This window comes from Aplidium turbinatum, chromosome 6 (assembly GCF_918807975.1).
Source record: "Aplidium turbinatum chromosome 6, kaAplTurb1.1, whole genome shotgun sequence".
In the NCBI taxonomy this organism is placed as follows: domain Eukaryota; kingdom Metazoa; phylum Chordata; class Ascidiacea; order Aplousobranchia; family Polyclinidae; genus Aplidium; species Aplidium turbinatum.
The window spans coordinates 23,736,728-23,761,809 of NC_137477.1; the positions used below are offsets into that span (position 1 = coordinate 23,736,728).

At 38.4% G+C, this 25,082-nt stretch overlaps 1 protein-coding gene across 1 annotated transcript; it reads left to right on the forward strand.

The window, feature by feature from the left end:
• Nucleotides 1-2,536: 2,536 nt before the first annotated feature.
• Nucleotides 2,537-13,419, forward strand: LOC145772762 (uncharacterized). The gene is made up of 9 exons (XM_082584639.1): nucleotides 2,537-3,319; nucleotides 4,295-4,477; nucleotides 4,897-4,998; nucleotides 6,399-6,499; nucleotides 6,688-6,775; nucleotides 7,259-7,370; nucleotides 7,638-7,891; nucleotides 9,115-9,280; nucleotides 9,956-13,419. Exons 1-9 carry the CDS (start codon nucleotides 2,582-2,584, stop codon nucleotides 10,189-10,191), a joined length of 1,980 nt encoding a protein of 659 aa, XP_082440765.1. The 5' UTR covers nucleotides 2,537-2,581; the 3' UTR covers nucleotides 10,192-13,419.
• The last annotated feature ends 11,663 nt before the right edge of the window (nucleotides 13,420-25,082 follow it).

Below are 25,082 nucleotides of genomic sequence, written 5' to 3' on the forward strand. Positions count from 1 at the left end.
AGGTTGCAACTAAAGAGACACTCGAATGTGACATCGTAGAGCCGCGTGTTTTCTTGAGTTGCCTGTACAAGCGAATAGGAAAGCGATGTGCTGTGTTTGAAGCAGCACACGAGCAAAAAGGCGAACGTTGAGGAATAAAGGCGATAATTGTCTGGCGCTGTGATGACGTCAAAAGCTGCTTATGGCACAATAGCGACACCAGTTTGAATCCGTTCTTCACGGTGTGAAATTACGCATTGTTAAGTGTTACCCAATAAACCAATTAGTAGTTTACATTTTTGCTGATTAGTATTATGTTAGTTACAGAAGAACGCAAATAGGTAGGCACTAAAAAAACTAACACTTTTTAGGATAGGTCTACTTTCCATCTTTGGAAAAAAAACTGCTTGAATTTAATATGTCATGCAATAAGCAACGTAGCCTATCTACATCCAAAATGCAAAGTGGCATAGGCCACGAGAGTCCGCAGCACCCCCATTTCTTGGACTCACCAGCCGCCACTGGCCCTGGCCATAAATGCCATTTAGTCACTTCGATGTAGTCACTGTGGAAAAGGCGGAAATCTGGTCTTGGCATTTAGATTGTACAAATGTACAACACAGCAACAAAGTCATGTTGAAAAAAATTAAACATCATTTATGGCTTCATAGATTCAGTTAGGCTATACGACACTTGTACATCATGGACAGAACCAGGATTTCATGTCGAAGACAACAAAAACCATATCTTCCTTCTTCGTATTTTCTTATTAATCTTTTTGCCTTGATAAATCATCTTGAATTGCCTGTTGGTACTTAACCCAGCTTCATTGCTATATTTTATGTATACAATATAGTCTGGATGCTAAGATCAGATTTCTGCCTTTTCTACATTGGCATTAATTTTTACTTTTGCGGACAATGTGCCAATATAAGCTGGGGAAATTTCTATACGGTACTTCCGCCTTTTAGTAGTGCTTGTCAAAACGTAAAACAGCTACTTCACCTTATATTTTCCTCACGCTATCTTTTTGGTTGATGCTAATCTATGACATGGCATTTTTGACCAGAGTAGAGACTTGTACAAATGTACACTAGCTCCAAATTTTGTACTACCAATGAATTCTACAATTGCAGTAGTTTTTGTAATGTCAATTTTACAGTCTAGACAAGAAGAAAGGGAGCAACACTAAACAGCAGAAGCTCTAGAAACTGATATATTTAGCTTAGTTTAAAGTGTAAAGTAGTTTGAAGTTTGCGACTTTTCTTTTGGCAGTTGCTTCACAGAGTCTTGTATCGTTGTATGTATCAGTTTATTGCCAATTTATTGCTGTATAACTAATCCATCGTGACGCGACAATTTATCGAAAGACAATTTATCGAACGACAGTTCATCAAACGACAGTTTATCGAAAGACAGTTCATCGAACAACAATTTATCGAAACGACAGTTCATCGAAACGACAGTTCATCGAAACAACTGTTTATCGAAACGACAGTTTATCGAGCGACGAAGCACATATGCAATGGAATACTCAGGGGTTAGGTGTTAGGAGCTAGGGGTTAATGGTTAGGGTATGGGTTAAGGGTTAGGTTTTCGATTAACTGTCGTTCAATAAATTGTCGTTTCGATAAACTGTTGTTTCGATAAACTGTCGTTCGATTAATTGTCGTTCGATAATCTGTCGTTTCGATAAACTGTCGTTCGATAAACTGTCGTAGTACCCTAATCCATAAGGCAGTGGCTGTAGTTATCCTAAAAAGTGCTATAATTATGATGCATAACTGCAATCAAGTTTGAATCATATTGTATCTTTATAATCATAGATGACTATAGATCCAGAGTCAATCAAACATAAAGCTTGTGCTTAATGCAGATTTTTGCGGTACAGTTTGCACATTAACTATCACTTGTCTATTATAGATCAGGTACCGGTATATATGCAGTTTCATAATACAAACCCAGTCAGTGGTCAAACCTCTATTGCTGCATGGAAATTCACCTAGTAAAGTTCAATGCAATTGAAAGTTAAAGAAATTGCTAGTGCCTTTATCTGGAGAGAAAAAAAAGAAATAGTTCCCAACATAATAGTTCAATTACTAATGTTACAACAGACACTCAGACAGTAGAAGCAGGAAAAAATACACAGTCATCGAGTCAACCGCTCCAGTTTTAGCATGACCATAAATGGTTTGCTAAACACAGCCGTTGGGTCACATGCTCTTGCATTGTATCCGACCATGGCCACATATCCTACTGATGCACTTTAAATTTCTATTATATATAAAGAAAAGTATACATTTGAAACATTATTGGTCCCACTGGTTTCAGATTATTGATTGTGCACCTGTACTAAGTTGTTACTAAAAAAAACAAAATATTTGTTTGTGTGTATTGATGTTGAATTAGCTTGCAGACATTCAAAGTTGAAAAGGCATGATAATAGTGGTTTGTGAAATAGGTTTGTGTGAAATTGAAGAACCCAGTTAAATTAACAATGTGCTTTCAGAAGATTCTTTGATTCACAAAAAATTTCTTAGTTGTGTTTAATGCTAGACCTAAATTTGAATTACGTGGTTTGGATTTGCCCTGAAATATTCTTATGATGGCTAGCCAAGAAATTACACACAATAAAAGCCAGACGTCAGCACTTGATGTAGCAATCTCGCCTGATTGGCAAATAGTTAAAGTTTATGAAGCCCAAGCTTGTGCCAATGCCAAGCATTTAGTGTCTGCCATTCAAATGCTAGGAACTGAACACACCAACATTTCTGGCACCTTCAGCAAAAGTATTCTTTCCATGATTTGTGATGGCTATGTCAAACATTTTCAACAATGCTTTGAACAAGATAGTCACACTCTCAGTGAAGTTTCCAAAAGCAATCCTCCTGTTACTTCGAGAGTCTTTCTTCGATCTGTGTCAGAAAATGTTGAAGGGGAGGATTATCCTGCTGCAGCCAATGATTTCCCATCATCAAATCAAACAGATAACTGCCGAAGTAACAGTCTAAAATCAAATGGAACAACAGATAAAGATCATAAGGATATGTTTGCCAGTATGTTTTTGCCACATAGAGATGCCATGCACAAAAGACGAATGAGTGCTGATGATGTTGGATTGGCATCATTTCGAAGCAGTGGACTTGGGATTTTTCAGAAAGGAAAAAAAAGCAAAACCCTAATAAAACGAGGACTATCAAAAAATGATAAAAATTCTGCAAAGTCAAAGATTGACGAACTTGATGCCTCTCTTGAAGGTGATGACACCTCTAGCAAAGGAAACATAGTTTCATCAGTTTGGAATCGTTTGCGTAGAGGAAGCAGTAGTCAAATTGGAAAGGTAAGGAACTACTTTTTATTCCGTATTTATAATCTTTATTTATTTTGGCACAATGGATCTTCTCAAAAGTTGTATTTTATGATATTGTATGTATATAAGTCACTGATTTGGCAGCTTAACCTGAAAATGCATGTCATGTCTGGAAATTAGGCTGAAACTTTATAAATCATGAGTTTCACAATAAGTAGACTGGAAAACTGTATTAAGTGCTAAACAGTTTTGACCTCAGATATAAATAATTATGGTTTATAGAGTCGAAGTCTGTTCTATAAAATGTATACATCTTTCTCATTTTCTTTGTTGCCATCAGCCTCGTCCGATTTGTTGTTTCTGAAGCGATCAACTAGGAATACTACAGTATATTTATAACTGTATAACGATTGGAGTGAATGTATAATTTTGACACAATTCGTCAATTTGTGATTTTGCGTTGGCAATGACTTTGCCATTTGCCATATTATAATTATTCTAATTGTGAAAGTACCATGTTTTTATTGGAGTTAATTGATGCGTTAAAAATTAAATTGATACAACTGGTTGAGGAATGATTGTTGCACTAGTAGCTGTCTATGTGAATAATTATATTTTTTGAGAAGCCCCACTTATTGACAAGATGCAATGAGTTGTAACAAGACTTCAATCAACAAGGACTTACAGTGAAAATGCATGTACAACTTGACATAAAATGATTGGCAAGCAGCTTTTTGTTTGTCGTATCCAGGTTTACACCTTGTGGTTGAAGATTTAGATTAAGTGGACGGGAAGGCAAGGAAGCCAATCTTCGTCCACCTTCAGGCATGCCTATAAGTGTCCTGCCAAAGACACAGCTGCATGCTCTTGAGCGGTGTCGTCTTTCAATTGCCGTTCCAGGGCTTTCACCACTCGGCTATGCAGCCACTCGGCTATGCAGCCGACTGGTAATCAGCAGCTTATCATATATTATATATAGCTGATAACTTATTCATAATTCTGCAGGTATCCAATAGCTTATTGCAAGAAAAAACTGCTTCAGAAAGCATGGTGAAGATTGAAAGTGTTGCTAAATATATAAAAGTATCTCCAGAGCAGGTTGTTGATCCTTTGCCCTTTCAAAAAATTCGCATTGTCCTGAGACAAATTGATCAACAGCATCAAATTGAAATCTACTCTCCTGTTAAGGTGAGTTATTACCATGAGGTTGATTTATAAAGTCAAAAAGTTTGTTCTTGTGTTTACCTTTTGTATTAATCTTAGTGCGTTTGGGAACTGGTTACAAGTCCCCCTACATTGCGAAAACTTTAATGTATTTCCAGAATATTCCAAGGAGTTTTTAACTTTTTGGAAAGCTTTTGTAAATTCTTTTACAACTTCACCGACACTATTACTGTCTAGGCAATAACGTTTGCAAACTTTTGAAATAGATTATGATTACACTGATTTTCGATTATTTATTTCTTTGTACAATAAAATGTAATTTTGAAGTACATTTTTATCATCTAAGTTGTTGAAGGATTTTTACTTGTCCAAATTTGGTCATTAAGGATTGTGGGTGCATGTACCCAAGGAACAAAGGTAGTAATATGTGCAATATATTGCAGAGTACGAAAGCTAAGGTGATTATCGAAGGTGAAGAAATAACTGAAGTGAGACCGACTACTGATCTTGAAATACCAGATTCAAGCTATACGTTTGTCATAAAAGTAAGTTTTTATTTCGTTTAGTAACAAACTATGATGACAAAAAACTTCAACGTGTTTGCCGTAATACGCTATAAAGAAAGAACTCAACACAATCAGGCTCCATTTTCGTATCCTTGATGTCTACACAGTACACACTGGCATCGTGGTGTGCCTAAGCCTGGTCAAGCATGGCTGCTCTGCAACCGTCTGTACACAGGTGTTGGACTTTTCCGTTGAACCATGCACGAACTGGAAGTCGTATCTCCTTTTTCCGAAAAGTGTAGTGCATAACGACTACTCCGTCTTTGGTTCACTAAACGGAGCAAAAGACTTGCATCCTGGATGATAAAACTAAGAAAGTGTTACTCTTCAGTATCATCTCTGTGCAGTCCAAGCAAACGCTGATAGTTTAAGTTGGTAAAAGGATAGACACTCGGTTTCAGAATCTCAAATAAGAAAATAAAGGAAACATGAAATTCAACATGTCTAAAGATGGTAATGCTCCGTAAGCCGAACAAACCGTTTCGATTTTGATCGGTCTATTAATAGCTTTTTGTCCGCATGGTCGTCAAACCGCTAATTTCTGTTCACTCAATCTTATAATAACACGGTTCTTTCAAGCTTTCCCAGAATCTGGTCTGTCTTAATGGTAGGTACTTTTCGTAACCTTTATAATTACTGTACTTAGGTATAAGTTTACTTTGCAATAGGCCTATGCCACAATTGAAAATTTTAGGTCATTGGAAATATATTGCAGTGAACAGCCTCATAGTGGCAGAAGGTATCTTTATACCAATAAATAATTAGCACTTAGTTACGTGTTTAGTTACTCATAGTCAAGGTCTTTTGATCATGATGGCACTTTGACGCCGGCATTACCTTTTTCAAATCACAAACAAATTGCACATTTGGTGAAGACAGGTTGAAAGACAAAGTTTCTGTTTTTACATTGTGTCGACGTCTGACGATTTAAGGTTGTAAAAGCGACAACGATTACCAGCTCATTTAACAATTGACCTTTTAATTTCGCTGAGATTCAATAGAGTCACATTGCTCAAAATAGTAATCAGCGGTTTTTCAAAAAGTTTTGGCAAAAACATTGGCTTCAAAAATGCCAGCAATTACCAAGAAGTAGTCAAATGAAACAAATCCTGATTTAAATTCTGTTTTCCTAAATAAACTCAATTGATTGCCAATGAGAAAGCAATCCGATTTACTGAAAGGTCAGAAATTCTACCATGTCCATGTTTTACTCAGTTTAATCTTAATCTCAAATGCTGACGGTTTGTGAACTATGTCCATGGTGGTGATGATACTCTTTTTTGGAGTATTGCTTGGGGTGATATAAGCGTTTCTTCATTGACATTTTGTCCTGCCTGGGATTTAATGTGCAATTAAATTTTATGTCAATCGCTTTTCAGACGCTGTCAGAGGAGTACGTAGTAAAAATGAGCACTAATATCGAGTTTGCTTCTTGGCTTTCTGAAGTGGAAGAACTCAGCATAAAGGGCGGTTTCAAAAAGTAAGACTCTGTAAACTTGACATATTGTACTGTCCCAGACAGCAAAATCCGTCATTTTACGTTGATTCAATGTCTACAGACGTATTTGGTAGTAATGACAATGCTATCGTGAACATATCTTAAACCAAAACGAAATGATGGTTTATTAAATCTTTGTCTAGTTAACCAACATTTAAATGTTTTGCTAGGTTGCAGGTGTATGAATGCCATAAGCATCCTTTTCTTCCACAACGTCTTCGAGAATCATCACCTGGGCTAGACGAAGGACAGCAACAAGTGAGATTTTATCTGAAAATTGAATGAGGCTGTTCACCAGGCATTATATTAAATAATATGAGATGTTCTACTGGTGCAAATTAAGTATACATCTTGTGATAGTTTAGTTTAATTTGCACCAGTAGAACATCTCATATTATTTGAGATTTTATCTGTTGATTAGGTGTTTTTTAAGATTTTGCCTTAACTGTTAAATACTTGTTGAATTGTGCTTGCGTTATGTAGGAAATAAAATTTGTTTTTTCGTATATAACTTCTCATCTAACCCCAATTGCAGATTGATTGACCCATGTAAATTGCAGATCAGTCGATATGGAAACGTGAAAAAAATCTATGTCTTCCAGGCTTAATTCTCATAAAAGTTGTTCACAGTTATCTGTGATTTGCTGCTCTGCTAATTGCACTTTTGATTGCTTCGTTTCACGGAATTGCAGGCAATTAACCTTGTCAAATTGGTTTCTATTTATTATGTAACTCTCACAGACGGAAGAAATTGCCAATTGCTCTCCGAGCACGAGCAAAACAAACTTGACTTCTGACGTGCAACTTGCACCTGCTGACGACATCCAAGGAACGCCTGGTGGCTCTGCACTGTGTGAGGATGTTGTTGTACACAAAATCGAAGATTGATTGCCTATTACCTATTTAACACTTGCTGTTTAGAAATTGTTGAATTCTATAACCGAGGTAACTAGATATTTTTTTGCGAAAGCAGTTCCAATGCACTTAAACCCAAACAGGGTTTTCTAATTTCTTACGCACTGGCTGCATAAAACAGGAAGCACCTGTTCAATAAGTAACGATTGACCACTTTCCACAAAAACAAATACACTGTTTTACATCATAACAACGACTTTTCTAGTGGGAAACTGGGAGACGACCATGGCTGGGATAAGCGTTGAGAATGTCGTGCCACCACCAGAAGAAAGAGAAGACGGAAGCTTTGTTGAACATCGTTTGGACTTGACTTTGTTTCCTTGGTTTCATGGGACCCTCTCCAGGTTGCGAGCTGCACAGCTGGTGCTGGGGGGAGGTCACGGAGTATTCTTAATGCGTCAATCGGAGACACGTCAGCACGAACATGTTCTCACTTTCAATTTCCAAGGCCGTGCAAAGGTAACTGTTACCGTTACGCTTCGTTTACGCTTGTCATGTCCATTATCCTCCTTTTGTAGTCTAAACTCTGCAATAAATCAAATAAAGATAAACAGCATAGTTTTCAAGTTCTTCTCTTCCACCACACGCTCGTGGGAAAATTGGGAGGTAAAGTTGTGCACATTGTACAATATTGTCATTTTGTTGGCATTGCATCTTACATTTGAGAGGGTTAGTTGTTTTGCTAGCTACAGATATATACTTCTGCTACGCAAGAGAATTTTAACGCATATTTATTACATGTTAAAATTTTCATGGAAACAAAAGATCACTAACGATGAAGTATTATCCAAATTCAATTCAAGCAAAATTCTATTACAAATAGTCAAAAGAAGAAAATTGAAGTATTTCGGACACACAATAACAAAATAAGCAAAACTCAATAATAAATAAGCAAAACTCGTTAAAATTAAGTTATGAAAATGCCGGAATGGCCCGTTTTGGTGAGTCCGATCCCTATTCGGTGATTTTTTCAATTCTATCGGGTACCGTAGCCTAATTATCATTGCCGTTTTAGGGTTAGAGGTTAGGAACTCACCGAATCGGACTCACTGAATAGTAGCAGACCCCTCAACGAATAGGGAATTCACCAAATCGGACTCACCGAAACGGGCCATTCCGAAGGCGCCCAAACAGGACAGGATCTGCTACTATTCGGTGAGTCCGATTCGGTTGGTGAGTTCCCTATTCGCTGGGAGCCTTTTTCGGAGAGTTCCCTATTCGGTAATTTTTTTTAAATTATTGGGTACCGTAGCCTAATTATCATTGCCGTTTGGGGGTAGGGGTTAGGGTCTTATTTCAACGTTTAGCGACGTTAAAACGATGTAAAAGCGGCAATGATAATTAGGCTACGGTACCCGATAATTTTCAAAAAAAAATTCAAAAAATCACCGAATAGGGATCTCTCCGAAAAAAGCTTTCTCCGAAAAGGCTCTCACCGAATTGGACTCACCGAATCGGACTAGCAGACCCGGGCGCCTTGGTACTGTACAGTGTACATAACGTGTCATATACAATTATACTGTACGTGTACAATGCATATAGTCCAGCTCCAGCTCCCCGAACTAAAAACTTCTAATAAAACTGCTGTCAGATAATTTTTAAAAAGTAAAACGCGGCAATCGAGAACCCTGCTTGTATATTTGATGTAACTTAATCGCAATTTGCAAACTTCATCTGTGCAGCATTTGCGCTTGACGATTGATGGTGACGGGTTGTGTCGCGTTCAACACTTCAAGTTCAAGTCTGTACTAGACATGTTGGAACATTTCCGGTCGCGCCCCATACCCCTGGAATCTGGCGGCTCCACTCACGTCTTCTTGGCCGATTATGTCATCAACGAAGCTTGCAGTGAGTTCTGTAAACATGTTTTTTTCTCGCCTTTCTGTTAGAAACGAACTGTGATACCTGTGATGGCATTTTCGTTTTGTATCCAGTCGTACGTCGCAAAGAAGCACGAGAACTTGCAGCAGAGTTGCGAGGCGAACTTATGTTTAAATTTTTGAGACTTTCTAGTTTGAATTGTAGATCTTTGTATTGGTTCGTTGCGCAAAATTTTTGGTTCTAATTTGGGCTTCGTCTTATAGAACCTGGTCCTTAAACAGATATTTGAGAACAAGCAATCGGGTTAGTTATGTTGCTTTGTTTCCTTATTGTTTGAATGGTGCTATTCAACCTGGTTACTTTCTTGTCAATCATCTTCTTATCGTTTAGAAAAGTCACTGCTCTCACAAAATTATACAGCTCCGTGCCAATCATCATTAATGATTCTACTACTCATTAATGTTGCCAACTGCAGTGACTTGAGTTGGGATCTTTAAACAAGTTGTTTACCTGTAGCTTTTTCAATGTCTTTTGTTTGTGTTTCATTGATTTTCTTTTTCATTTCGATTGCTAGTGCAATGCAATGATAATAGATTACGTCTCAAAAAATAGATAAATGTGACTTTTTATGGGTTTAATGTTCTGGCAATGCAAAACACTGTTACTGTTGTAGGAATTCATGTTTGTGTCGTGCTTTGCTAGATTTCCAGCCAGAAAACTTCCTGCCGCAAGAAACTGACATTGACCTGTGTGAAGGTCACGATTTTGACGTCATGAACCAACTTTCCGGTCACTCATCCCTATTGCCATCCGGTGGAAGTATTGGACATGGTATCTCTAGCACCTCATTACCATCAGCTATAACGACATCCGAAGACGACAACCTGTCATCCACTTCTCATCAAAGAGCCGTGGATAACCAATACGCCTTCAGCTAGCTTCTTAACTTTGACATTTTGTTTTTACATTCACGTGCAAGTTAGCTTCACTGCATCACTATTACGGCTTTGGTTGCAAGGGTGCTAGAACATTATACCTAGCTGAACTTGCATGTCTTGTCTGCTTAGGCTGTTTGATTACATGAAGATGATGAAGGTGTTCAATTGTTCAAAATCCCTCGGTGCGTATTTTAAAATATGTTGTATTCACAGTGCTAAAGGTCTGCTTCATCAGTGGCTGGTACAATGGTACATTGGACCACGATCAGGACCGTCGCCGCTTAATCGATGATGTTTTGTAGGTTTCAGTCAATGCGAACAAGTTTAGAAGCCGTGGCTATGATATTCTTTGCCAAACAGGCCACTTACTTGACCACTGAAGCTGTAACCTCCATTCGATTATGCGGTATGGGCTCTTCTACTTTGTACGAGGTCCACTGTTTTTCACTTCCTTAGTCAGGGTTTGTCTTATGATAGGCGAGGTGTACGTGAAATTGTTGTCAAATACTGTCATTTTGCATTGTATACTTTGATAGGCAAATCGTATTTAAAACCAATTTATTTTTGCATTATACTTTTGCCTTTGATGCCTCGTCAGAAATAATTTTGAATGGTTGGTAACATTAGTATGGTTGGTAACATTAGTATCGTTCTTCAGAATTTATCCAATTTGCCAAATCGAATAATATTAGTTCATCGTGTTCTAGCTTTTAAAAATGATACTTTTGTAAATGGTTTTGCCGGAGAGAGGGGGGTCAACGTAAGAAATGACATTCGGTCTTTGCAAATGCCTTTTCTTTTCTCAGCATTTATCAAAAACAAACTTCAGTCGTCTATCCTCGCTTAATTTAAAGTTTCCAACTCGCAAGTCAGCTCTTTTTAGCATCTGCAGATTTGCTGGCTGGGTTGATGATTAATTTTCGTTGTTTGCTTGTGGGATTTCACTTAGGCTTTCAAGTTCGTTTCATGAAGATTTTCTCTTCTATCCAGTGACCATTTTCTCCAGTTTAAGACAGATATCTATTTTTTCTTTTTTCAATTTTTTTATACTATTTCTTGTGCTCTTCTGGAAATTTTTGGTGAACTTTTGCCTTGTGTACCGACTTGGCGTTTTTACTGTATTTAGTATCTGGCTGTGTTTATCATATGTTCCGTTTAACCATCTTGCTAAAAGAGTTTTAGTTCAACTACTTTAGTTTGTGATAATTTGTGGATGTTAAATTAGCCTGATGTAAATGTTTGTAATTCTGACTTTGTGCTGTGCCTGAAAAGGTGATTTGCATAATTATTTATCCTCAAAATAGCTTTTGTGATTTCAACTTTGTGAACCAGGTTACCGAAAACTCCTCTTTGATGTAATTCATACACGTTGTCATTCGCCTTTCCATAGGCCTCGGATTAAACTTTTCCTTGTTTTTATCGCCGAATTTTACTATTTACATAACGCTCATGGTTCCGTGACAAGTACCAGTTACAAACAATTGTTGGCATTGCTAACGTTTCCTGCACCGCGGCAGTGCACGTCTTTAGAGTGAAAAAAGTTTGTATCGTCATTATTTCAGTTCTAGTAGACGTTTCAAACAGCTAATCAGTCACTTTTTACATTGATTCAACGATTTAAAAAAAAAACTGATTTGCTGTCTGGGGATATTGTGTATTTGCTACGTGAAATTGTGTAGATATTTTGTGATCATGTGCGAATTGTTTCTAAACTTCTCAGTATTAGTTCCATCGTGTTTGAATGGTCGTCAGCACACAGTGCGTTTCAGGTGGGCAAGGCTTACCTAAGTTGCCTTACAAATTTTGTTCCAACAACGAGGTTTTTCGAAAGTATTTAGTATTGCAATAATGAAGTCATCCTAAAAAATGCCATTTTTTACATTTGGCCTTTACCCAGCAAGTTTTTGTGATTGCGTTGATTGATAAATCAATATCTAAGCTAACCGGATAGAATGGTCTGCTGCGATCATTTATTTAATTGTGTTCAGTTCTTTGTGGAAGAGGGTTTTGCTTGCTAGCAACACCAAATTTTGATTTGTATGCGATTTGTATAAACAAAACTGTGCTTTAATTTCAGCAGTGGGCTACCTACCTATTTGACTAAAGTTTACTTTTTGCATTGTTTTGACGTCTTCAGACGTCAAAACAACAATTTTCAGTACCCGGGAACATGGTGATTTGCTGATGCAAAGAACGAATTCTTTTAGTTTTTTTTTGCTTTCAGTTATTTTCCGCTATTTGCAATTAGTGATTTTACAAGCAGAATCCCAGGGCAGAAAAAGCGACCCAGGCAACAATCTGGCATCGAAAAACTTGCGAATCTGATTACTTTAATCATCAATCACCATAACAAAGTTTTCTTTAGGAAATAAGCTTGTATTTGTAATGTTACCTAAAAGTGTTTTCAATTTTGGTTGTGAATTATTGAAGGTGATGCGATAGTACAATGATTGACCCGATGAAGCCTGTATTCCAGTTGGCGAAATCCGTCGTTTTTATGTTGGTTGAATGTGTGCAAACGTTGAATCGATATAAAAGGACAGATTTCGCTAGCTGAGATAAAAAGGGAGTAGATTATGTTTCGTTTTTAGCTTTGGAAAAACAAGGTATGCGTGCTCATATAATATTGCAAGGTTTCTGCAATCAGACATACTAACTGATTTATATCAAAATCATTTCTCATGCGTTGACTGCAAACTGCCGGTTTTTTTTTGTCGTCCGGAAGTTATTATTTTTAATGCTTTGCTTTTTTGTTATTTTGATCGCAATGACTTTTTTAAATAAGTAGCAAGGTGTATCTCCGACCAGTGGCGTGACATTTCGACATCGCCAGACATGAAAGCGATGTAAAAAAGGTTACTTTGTGCTGGCTTTGACCATCAAGAGAAAATACCTTGTTCAACCACACGTGACGAGCTAATTAAACCTGCTCGCTCATTTCATAAACTTTTGCGGTCATCAATTTTACTGAGCTCTCACGCAAATTTAGATTAACATGACTTCGCTTGCAACTTGTACTGTGCGGCTGGTGCATCTGCTTCATAACCGCTGAAAGCAATCTTTTTGAGTTTGTCACTTTGCCTTCGCAGACATATTTATTGAAATGACATTGTTTCTCAATTTTGAATTTAACATCAATGCTTACAGTTCAAATGCATCGCGCTTTGTTCTAATCTGAAAGAATAGTGGAAATGTGTATAGAATATGCAATAACAGTACACTTCGTAGTCAATAGCGTTCACGTGTGATTAATTTTCTTTATAGCTTATGACAAACCGATAATGGAAAATCTATGAAGAGTTAGATACGGTAGCGTATTTTTCATGTTGTTGACCCTGTCACTATCTTGTGATCGTTGATGCGTTTTCGTTTCTGTGTAGGGTTTAGTTTGTTATGGTTTTGAATCTTTATCTTCGGACTGACAAAGCCTTGATAGGTTATTCCTGGTTGTTTCGCATACTTTTGACGCAGGGCCGGTTACTGAGACTGACAGAGAAAAATTTCCGATAGATGAAGTCCTGTTTCCAGGAAATTATTCCATCCATTAGGTGCCGCTGAATGGACTGCAGTACTTAGAATGCGTTGCTCAAGCGTACACCCCGAGAGTCGAACCAGCGCTGCTTGTTCTTAGGCTTCTTTGTTACAGGCATACGAAATGAAATTTTCAAACGGGAATTAAGCATTAAAATGCGTAAACTGAACACTCAAGAATACATTTCATAAAAAATTACTGAAAAAAAAATTGTTTTCAATGGCGCTGGCAATGCGCAAAGTCCAGTGTTTCATTTATTTTTTGCAAAATGACCAAGAAGTGGAAAAATCAATCAATCATTTTATTTTTCGTCATTAACGCGTCCGGGACGAAAAAGATACTAACTACAAAAATCGATATAAACCTACCAGCACGTTAACGAACGGGAAAAGGTGGCAAAACCTTGAAAGCTTTAAAACGTGCCTGAATGAAAAATTATGTAGTAGGCTATATATCAGTAGTTAGCACGGCCACAAAACCCAAAAAAACAAATAGCAAAAAATAAAACAAAAACAGAGAAGCACACATGTAGTACTGAATGACAGCCTAATGAAAAGTGTTGTGGATTGAATTTGCCAGTTCCAATATTGATGTGGATGAGCAGTCATAATAATAATAGGATGGAGAAAGAAAACCGGACATAAAAGAAACCCATCCTCAGGCAAAAGCCCGTTTCAATGTGGCCCAGGAGAGCAGGTGTTGAGCTCTTTCTATGGTTAGACTGCTCGAAAATTACGTCACAAGCGACTCCAGCAGCATTATCAAAAGTGTTTTCCCGCGTTGGGTTGGAAAGTTCAAACGTGTTGCGTTTCAAGAATTTTCACATTGATTCAAGGCCTGGAAACGTTGAATCCATGTAAAAAATGCTGATTACTCCACGCCTTCTGAATTGCCTAACTGAAATTGTTTCACATGCCTTTGTGGAGTTTGCCTTCAAAAAACTTGTTTTTTTACATTGATTGAAGGCCTGAATACGTTGAATCTATGTAAAAGAAGCTGATTTACTGTTTGAAGAACAAGATCTGCCATTTGAAACTCACGCAGTAAAAACTCTTGCCCGATCAATAACCAGCTCAGTGGCCGAGTGGTTTCGCCTTCGGCTCTGGTGCTGGTAGATCTGAGATCGATTCCAGGTCGGGTCAAACCGAAGACTTTAAAAACGGTACCGATTGTGTTCTATCCTGCATAGCGCAGTGAGAATGAGTCGGGTAATAATGTGATAACATCGTAAACCTGATACAAATTAAAAAAGAGCCCTGTCGCTAAAAGACCTTAGCTGTTGTAGAGCGACAATAAATAAAACCATAACATTATTATTATTATTGCCCGATCAACTGATTGCTATAGTCGCTTGTGACGTAGACTGTATGATCGCACGCTTCGCTGCTCAAGCCCAGTCCGGTTTTGAAACCTCTGACAAAAGCACGCGCGCAATGGTGGTCAGACCGCAATGGGGCCAAATTTTTTTCAAAATTGTTTTATGGTAGCATGTTAAACACAAAGAACGTGGAAAATCGCCAAGTCAGGTTTTTCCTTTAGTATGACTTTAACAAAGTCACTCGCTAACCAACCTAGCTATCGGGCAGACTACTTATTGCACAAATGCCTGCAGTTAGCATGCTTCCTTGATTACTTTTGCACTCCTTTTGTCACGTGTACTCCGCGAGGCAGTACTCTGTTTTATTCGTATCATTTCATTCTGGCAGGCTAGCGAACAACAGCTTCTTTTGTTCTAGTTCTAGTGTTGAGTTTAACAATCTTACGTTGTGTATTTTGTTGCAGAAATTGCGATTCGATCATTTTTCTTTTGTTAATACATTTAAGAAAAATAACCGTCTTTGTTCATGATCGAATCGCAATTTCTTGATTACAAATAGAAAGTTCTCGAATCGTCACATTTGTCGAACATGGCGGGATACATGGAAGGCAAAGGAAGACGTCCTTCGCCTGCGAGCTGGTCGAACCGATAAGGCGCTGTCTCAGCATACTCGTCCTTTACGTACTTTACAATGTGGAAACCGCGTATTTATCCAAAACCAAAACGGTAACTATCCTCGAAAGTGGGAATGGTTGTCGAAACGTTGCCGCATGACAAATATGTAGTGAAAGTTGACGGGTCGGGCAGAATCACAAAACGGAATCGACGTTTCTTGCGAGTAATTGCACATACTAAAGCATGTGCCGATCTCATCCCTCCTCAACCAAACATCATTGCTCACCCACAGAGCCTCCCATCATCTTCTTTTGCCCAGCCTCCTGAAACGGACTACTGCCCTCCCCTCCCTCCACATCTCGAGATAGGCCCTAGACCAGAAATTGGAGAATCACCGATGTTGCCTCTCGATGCAGATCACAGTCCGCCTGCACTCTCCTGCCCCACACCAGCCTCAAGCCCGAAGCTTTGTGAGCCACAGCACTCACCTGGACCTCCAAAGCAGCCGCTACCTTTCGATTCAGTGGAACCAACCGAACCCACAAGTGGAGTCTCTCATATTGAAAAATCGCCTGTTTTGCGCCGTTCTACGCGGTCCCGACGGCCGGCATTGGATTTAGACGCATCCTCTGGTAAATGGGTAATCAAGGGTTCAAACTCGTAAGTCTACAGTTTCGCCTTACGAGCTGGGGGGGATGCACAAATGCCTGCAGTTAGCATGCTTCCTTGATTACTTTTGCACTCCTTTTGTCACGTGTACTCCGCGAGGCAGTACTCTGTTTTATTCGTATCATTTCATTCTGGCAGGCTAGCGAACAACAGCTTCTTTTGTTCTAGTTCTAGTGTTGAGTTTAACAATCTTACGTTGTGTATTTTGTTGCAGAAATTGCGATTCGATCATTTTTCTTTTGTTAATACATTTAAGAAAAATAACCGTCTTTGTTCATGATCGAATCGCAATTTCTTGATTACAAATAGAAAGTTCTCGAATCGTCACATTTGTCGAACATGGCGGGATACATGGAAGGCAAAGGAAGACGTCCTTCGCCTGCGAGCTGGTCGAACCGATAAGGCGCTGTCTCAGCATACTCGTCCTTTACGTACTTTACAATGTGGAAACCGCGTATTTATCCAAAACCAAAACGGTAACTATCCTCGAAAGTGGGAATGGTTGTCGAAACGTTGCCGCATGACAAATATGTAGTGAAAGTTGACGGGTCGGGCAGAATCACAAAACGGAATCGACGTTTCTTGCGAGTAATTGCACATACTAAAGCATGTGCCGATCTCATCCCTCCTCAACCAAACATCATTGCTCACCCACAGAGCCTCCCATCATCTTCTTTTGCCCAGCCTCCTGAAACGGACTACTGCCCTCCCCTCCCTCCACATCTCGAGATAGGCCCTAGACCAGAAATTGGAGAATCACCGATGTTGCCTCTCGATGCAGATCACAGTCCGCCTGCACTCTCCTGCCCCACACCAGCCTCAAGCCCGAAGCTTTGTGAGCCACAGCACTCACCTGGACCTCCAAAGCAGCCGCTACCTTTCGATTCAGTGGAACCAACCGAACCCACAAGCAGGGGCGGATCCAGAGGGGGGCGATTGGGGCGATCGCCCCCCCTAAAACCCAAGAAAGTAGCTTTATTCTTCATTTATATGTATACGATTTGGAAAACAACATATCGAAAGCAATGCTGAATAAGTCTTTCGTCATGTTCAAAGATTAGGTTAGGCTAGGCTATAATAATAACATAGTAGGCCTATAAGGCTATTATTTCGTCGCAGAGTCTAATTACCGAACGAAATTACTAAAATTTAAAAAGTTTCTAAACTTTTTGCCGGCACTGTAGAGCATAGCGATAAATCCCTTAGCCTAGATAAGTTGGTTGGACAGAGCAGGTTATTGGCAACTTTGACGGTCAGACGTGGAACTAAAACCATTGAAATTCTACCTTGAAATTGCATCTAGAAACAGCAAAGCTCAATTTTTTTCAATGAGACTTTAGCATCTTGACACCTAACATCATTGCTACCACGAAATTGCTCAAGTACTGACCCGATAGCATTGACAAAAGTCATTTGCAATGCCTACAACGGCTTGTTACGTCATGTATATAGTGTGGAATCTGCTCTAGGTTCAGAGATCCAACTATGGAAGGAGAAGTGGGAAAATAAAACTGTTCCGGCGACTGCTACAGTCTTACCGATGACGAATACTGCAGTCTTACCGAAGAAGCTTTACAACCGTGTGATGAAAATGTGTAGGCCTACACAATCGTAGACTCTCTTCTAAAAATACTATTAACCTTGCCAGTCAGCGTAGCATCAGCCGAAAGAAGCTTTTCATCTCTTCGGTCGTTGAAAACCTGGCTGAGGAACAGCATTGGCGAGGAAAGACTGAATGGATTGGCCTTACGATACCAGCATCGGGACATTTTAATTGACACAGACTCCGTGGTAAATCGATTTGCCAACAGTAGAAATCGTAAACTTAACTTAGTGTTGTAGTCAAAGGTACGACACCTGTTAGTATTACCCGTACCGGCAAAGTAGCTTTTTATTTTCGTTTTATTTGTGAAGTCCAGAAATAGTTGTTTCTGTTATTGTTAGTTTCTTTTTTTGTCTGGTGCAGCGACAGTGCATGACACGTTTTAAGGAGGACTATATCTTTTGATCGTCATTTAACTATGTTTAACTGCCATTCTATTGCACAAATTGTAGTGTTTCGCTGGTCCAAAATAAAAATTTACAATCTATACTTAGCCTATAGTGGCGATTTTACGGGGGGTGGAGCATAACCCAGTGTTTTGACCTGGCTCCCACTTTTGTTGCTCATTATGTTGAATGTATGCATAACCTTTCCTCATTGCTCTTTGTAACAATTCAAAACTTGTCAGAGGAATAAAACCTCGAAGTTATACAGTAAGTCTATAACCTCAATGTTTGCATCAATATTGGGAAGACAAAATTACCTGTTATTATCTTTCCGAGGTCAATTTTTAAATTGCCGTGAAACAATCAAGAGTGAAACCTTCAGTCTCAACTATAAATGCGGCTAGGTTGCTCAGGCTACAACTTGACATGGCAAGGGCATATCAGCTCTTTATCTCTCCCTTTGTTAAACAACAGCATTGTTGAAGGTTTTTTAAGTTATAGAATGTCAATTTCTCATTATTTGTGTTCGAAATGCTCTCAACGCATCAAACTTGATCTAAATTTTCTAGGGGAGACCCCCGTCGTTATTTGTGCCTGGCTGATCACTTGCCTAAAAGTCAATGACATCGCCCCCCCTAACGTGAATACCTGGATCCGCCCCTGCCCACAAGTGGAGTCTCTCATATTGAAAAATCGCCTGTTTTGCGCCGTTCTACGCGGTCCCGACGGCCGGCATTGGATTTAGACGCATCCTCTGGTAAATGGGTAATCAAGGGTTCAAACTCGTAAGTCTACAGTTTCGCCTTACGAGCTGGGGGGGATGCACAAATGCCTGCAGTTAGCATGCTTCCTTGATTACTTTTGCACTCCTTTTGTCACGTGTACTCCGCGAGGCAGTACTCTGTTTTATTCGTATCATTTCATTCTGGCAGGCTAGCGAACAACAGCTTCTTTTGTTCTAGTTCTAGTGTTGAGTTTAACAATCTTACGTTGTGTATTTTGTTGCAGAAATTGCGATTCGATCATTTTTCTTTTGTTAATACATTTAAGAAAAACAACCGTCTTTGTTCACTTATCTCTGTGAAATACTGAGCTGTGGGAAGAATATTTACTATTTAGGGCTTTCTGATAGGTTAAGATCACTAAAATTCAATGTCTGCAGACGTTAAATCAACGTAAAAAAACGATTGATTTGCTGTCTGGGCATATGCTATTCATTTAAAGTTTGTCGAGACGTGAAAGATGTGGGGAACGTACGCCGGTTCGACACCTGTTGAGTGCACACTCTGGATGTAGGTTTGAAGGAGGACACGAAGATTGACTTCTACAGTAGGCTACTTAATTTAGATTTGTAACCGTTGACACAAACCTGGGTATGGCAACAATAACCACACCAAAGGATAGAAAACGTTTTCATAAGTTGACAATATCAATCTTGGTTGAGATAAAAATGTGAGTTGTAAAACCATCAAAAGTTTTAATCAATTTACCAGAACATGACGCTCACTGGCTAGCTCTGGAATTATTTTTTTTGCAGAATGATGTCAGGGTAATCTAATCAAAAACTAAAGAGCCCAAAGCAAAATGTAAATACTAAATTCATGTTTGGCAAACATTTCTAAATTCTAACACTTAACATAGGCTACCTGTAGCCTAGGCAGTTTTTAAGCTAACTTATTGGCTTTCCGGCGGCCGAAAGGAACTGGCCACCCTACTCTCATTTGTGCCGAAGGCTTAGTATAATGAGAACCTTATCTTCTCATCCCTCGATGCTTGGATCAAGTATGAGACTCACCTTTATTGGCTTTCCGTCCAGTGGCCCACTTTCGTAACAAAGACGGGTTATTTTATTAATTTTCAAAAACAGTGGCCACTTGAACAGGTTAATTCCCAGTAAGATCTCAATTGCAGCAAAAACATCGCCAACCAATCAGAAGCTACGCTGTTCGTGACGTAAACGCAAAGGTTGAGTAAATTAAGTGAACGTTTCGGAGTGGCTTAGACCTTAGAGAGTTTGGGCGGTAGTAGTCATTTCGATGACGTGGCTTCGATTCCCAGCCCTGCCATAAATCTTTTTTTATAATTACCAAACAAAGTTCAAAGCAAGAGGCAACTCTCTGGCTGAGTGCTAGAAGGGTCACAATTAGCCTGCAGCCGCTTAAACATGTTTTGATTCAATGTCGTTGCTGCAATTGGAATCTTACTGGGAATTAACATGATTGTTAAAGTGGCTACCTTCCAAAACAGACATACTTGGATTGAATTAGCAATGTTGTCGTTTGAACACCATCCATTAGAAGCCGTTGCTTGCTTTGACAGCCAAATGTTTGCCGATTGAACATTTTGGGCTTACGTTCGAAAACGTTTCTTATGCACAACTGGAAACATGGCGATGAAGCAAGCTCTTCTTCAGGCGTAGCCTACTGAGTAAACTTAGAAAAAAAATTTCTAGAAAAGTTCTCATCAATTTTTATTATAGCATTGTACACTCGCACCTACAATATGGGATTATCAACTGGGGATGCACACCAACAAAATACTTGAATAGAATCCAAGTTAGACAAAATAAATTAAAATCGTTACAGGAGCATTTGAAATGAAAACAAAATTACTACCACTCTATCAAGAAAATAAAATACCAACTGTTAATTCTACTTGTAAACTAAAAATAAGCAAATTTATTTCAAATTTTATAATAACAAACTACCGGAAAACTTCAAAACGTTCTTTACACATGTATCAGCTATTCATTCGTATACCACCCGACGCTCAAGCTCCAATTCGCTTTATACTAAACAGGCAAATACCCAATTATTTCAAAAAAGTTTAAAATGCATGGGAATCAAGGTATGGGACAGTTTAGGCCTACCCCAAAATATGACAAAAAACATGAAAAAAGGCTACAAATTTTTCAGTAAAATGTGCAAAAAACACTTCTTCAATAATCAAGAGCTTTAAAAACGATATCCACTACCTGCTTTATGTCCATTGTTATTATTTTTTGTATTTCTTGCGTCTGTATCTGTATTTGTTTTTTTTTCTGTTCTTCCTTCCTTCTTCTTTTTTGTGTCAATTTGCTACAGTATTTAAAAACGCAATACTTTCTTTCGTATAACTATTTGAATGAGAGAGTGCAGACTCGACGACCTCCTACGCCTCCAGAGCTACGGTCTTTCGCACTCTCTCATTGGATGCACACTGTACGTTTTTGTTTTATGTACTTTTCGGCGTTTTGCATCTAAACAAAAATAAAATGACCATCCATCCAAACTGTCTACTGTTCGAACTCGAATCGCAAAACATGCTGCACCACCAACAACCCCACTGAGCGTTCAGCACATTTTGTTTTCATTTCCTCGTCTGTGAAAATGCCACCGCTTTTCTCAGCTTTTGCAGAACGGAATCGATGTAATAGGAGTAGACCTGATCAAACACCAAACTACATAATTGACTAGACAGATATCGCTTTCTGGGGAGAAATAGCTAACATTTTACCACCTAGAACATATGCTCAGCATACAACTTGACACCAAGCAATGAAACATTCATTAAATTTATCGAACTCATCTCATCATTACCTGGGATAGAGACCTGGCAATTTTCATTCCTGGGATAGAGACAACGGCAATTTAAATCGCTCAAACTACACCAACAACATTACCACACTCACATCCAACCTAAACACAATATGCGAATCAACAAAACCTGTAGGCTATGTCACTTTTACCTTGACAAAGTCAAATTAATTCCTACAAAGCAACAAAACAGATGGCAGCACATTGCAGGGATGATTTGGAACCTGACGCTGTGGGAAAACATTTACAAACCTGTACACTACAGCACGCCAGAGAGCAAACTACGAGCATTCCGAATAAAGTTGAACCTCAAAGCAATTGTGACCAATGACGAGTTGTTTGCGTTTGGTCTGAAGGAGAGCAACCTCTGTATATTTTGCAAAATTGCTACGGAGAATGCCTTTCATTTATTTTGCAAATGTCATGTTGTAAAAAATTATTGGGAGGATGTTTTTTCTTGGATATCAACTAAACTGGGATATCCTGTGATAGCAAATGACCAGTTGATTCTGTTTGGAACTGCGAATTCTTATTTGTTAAATTGTTTACGGTTATGCGCACGTGAAAAGAACTCAGCAATCAAAGCGAGTAATCGCCGTAAAGTCTGAGAATTTGAAAAAAAACACCAATTGAAATGGAACCACATGACAGATAGATAGTGAACTCGAACTTGCATGCATCTTGCTGATGAGTACAATATATGTATATCTTTGTGTTTGTTATCTGTGTTGTTATTGTTGTGTGATCAAAAAATAAAATAAGTAGCGGCTACCATAGTGCGCCTTTCGTACAAATGTCTTGATTAGGGGGGCCAAAGATTTCATTAGTACTAAACAAAGTTACTTCCTCCATTAAATCTCCTTCTAGAACACAATCGCGTGCTCTGGAGTTATTTGAACCGGTCCATTTGAGCGTCGCACAAACGTCTTCAGTCAGCCACGCGGCCGACAAACGCTCATTTGTAGTGGAAGTTGCTGATGGAGCTGCCAAATGTGTACCGGCTTTAACAACATTAGGTTAGCCTTAAAATAAGAAACGATCAGATACTTTATTGAAAAATACATACGCAGTGTACGAAGTTTCCATATGTAGGCTAGCCGGCCTTTGTGATGAACAATGAAATCTGGGTAGATAAGCATGATTACAATAAAGATATTAAAGGAGAACAATTTTGAGTTGACAACATCAACGTTGCTCAATAAATACCCAGGTTTAAAATCATTGAGCATTTCACTTTACCTTTGCCTAAAATCTAAATGTTACATGCTACGTCAAATTAATGTTAAAATAACGTTAAACTAGGTCAAAGTTTTCTTCACTAAGTGTTGTGAAAATCCAGCCACAAGAAGAAGGTTTGCTTGCAACTATAAGCTTACTGTCCCAAATTGCATGGAAGTAAATGTTTGAATTTGTTTTGTATCAACAAAGAGTAGGCTACTCTTTATGAAGGGATTAAACTATTGTCCTTATTGTATCAAGCGGCGCATTTGACATGAAGCAAATCGCTTCCTCTTGCAAAATGCCAAACTTGTGCGTTCTTTGCGTATATTTTGCATCAAAATACGACATTTGCATGTTTCCAAACTCAAACGTTTTGACTTGAAAAAAATTTGAAACTGATTTATCTTTTTTGAGTAAACACCATTTTCGCACCTTTCGAACAACAAATCAAAGAACTGTTGATCCATTTTTCTTTTTATCCTCCTTGTAGACAATTAAGCAAATACGTGACCGACACAGATTGTTCACACTTTTGAAGCTCATTTTTTCATCTTCTTTGATCAGCAACTACTGTAGATGTAGATGCTGCAATCTGTAAAATCATTTGTAGTCTTACATGTTGTGGACAGGCTGCAGATGATTAAAAAGTGTTTTACATACAATTTTCTCTTAGAGAAAACTTAAGGGGCAAATTTTGATATGCAATTGACTGTGCTTAGAAAAAATAAGTTTTTTGATAAAAAATAACTCGTCGTTTTTAGTTATAAGTTGTAAAAATAGCATCAATGCGTTCATATTTGGAAGTGAAAAAAAATTCAGCACAATTGTTCAAGCTGGAGGACAGAAACAAGTGACGAAACGATTTTCTAATTATTTAGTCTCAGTTAAACACAAAAATATTTCAAAATTTTAAAACTTTTTGTTTCGCTATAAGTCCAGTTATCATTTCGTTTCATGAACATTCTTTTTGAGTAGTTTCGTTTTGACTAAAAAGATTCGTTGCGAACAGCCTGAGTGAACTAGACTAGGTTATTGAACCGGTTATTAAATTCAGGTAGACAAAGCGTTTTTCATCACTGTAGGCCTATAGCCTACTGTAAACCGCCTGATCTCCGCATTTAGGGGAAAAGATCAATGCAAAACTTGAGAGGCCAGCAAAATTTCAAAACCATTCTCCAATATTGGAATTTTCTGGTGTGGAGAAAAAATGGGCACGTGTGAGATGGTTTTATCGAAAACAGAAATAGGGGATTTCTGTAATTAAAAAATGCAATAGCTTAATTAGGACTGTTTAAAGTTAAACCACTTTCTTTATTGAGTAGCCTACTGTATTAAATTTCCAAGAAAGGCAGTTTCAAAACGAAATTAAGACAAAGAAATTTACTTTTAAATTATTTTTGTAATCTTGTTAAAGTTGGCTAATTCTGAAGAACATGACTCGAAATCACCCATCTAACTTGTCGGTGCCTTTTTGATTTTTCTTAAAAGGCAAAAATATGCCTACTTTTAGGTGAATATTTGTGGTTCGAAAAGCTCTAGAAATTTTAACTATGTCGCTAAAGACCTTAGCAATTGTAGAGCGACAACAAATAAACTACTGTAGGCTATCGCATTATTATTACTTCTAGAAAATTTTCGAGCTAAACCTGTGGTCAGTTGTATCCTATGTTGTTCACATCAGTTGGATTGCTCGATACGTTGTTTTGTAACTTTACTTAGGCCATCAGCTCCTGACAACTTTAGTACCAATGTTTTTACCCTACTCATTTGAAATGGAATATGATTGTTTTTCGGGAGCACAAATAGGCTACTTCTTGTGGCAATGGTATGTCTATAGGCCTAATATTTACTTGTCCTGGAGGAAAATTTGGGTAGAAAGTCCTATAAACTCAATTGCTGCAACGTCGACCAACTGACGCAACCCAGTTCCTGCTCAATGTTACTTGATGCCAAATATGACGATGCTCGGAAT

What these genes read in the sequence shown, in the direction of transcription:
- LOC145772762 (XM_082584639.1), top strand. Translation starts at nt 2,582, where the DNA reads ATGATGGCTAGCCAAGAAATTACACACAATAAAAGCCAGACGTCAGCA. An exon ending in ATAAAGGGCGGTTTCAAAAA is followed by an intron (nt 6,500 to 6,687) that starts GTAAGACTCTGT and finishes ATGTTTTGCTAG; the next exon opens with GTTGCAGGTGTATGAATGCC. An exon ending in GCCTGGTGGCTCTGCACTGT is followed by an intron (nt 7,371 to 7,637) that starts GTGAGGATGTTG and finishes CGACTTTTCTAG; the next exon opens with TGGGAAACTGGGAGACGACC.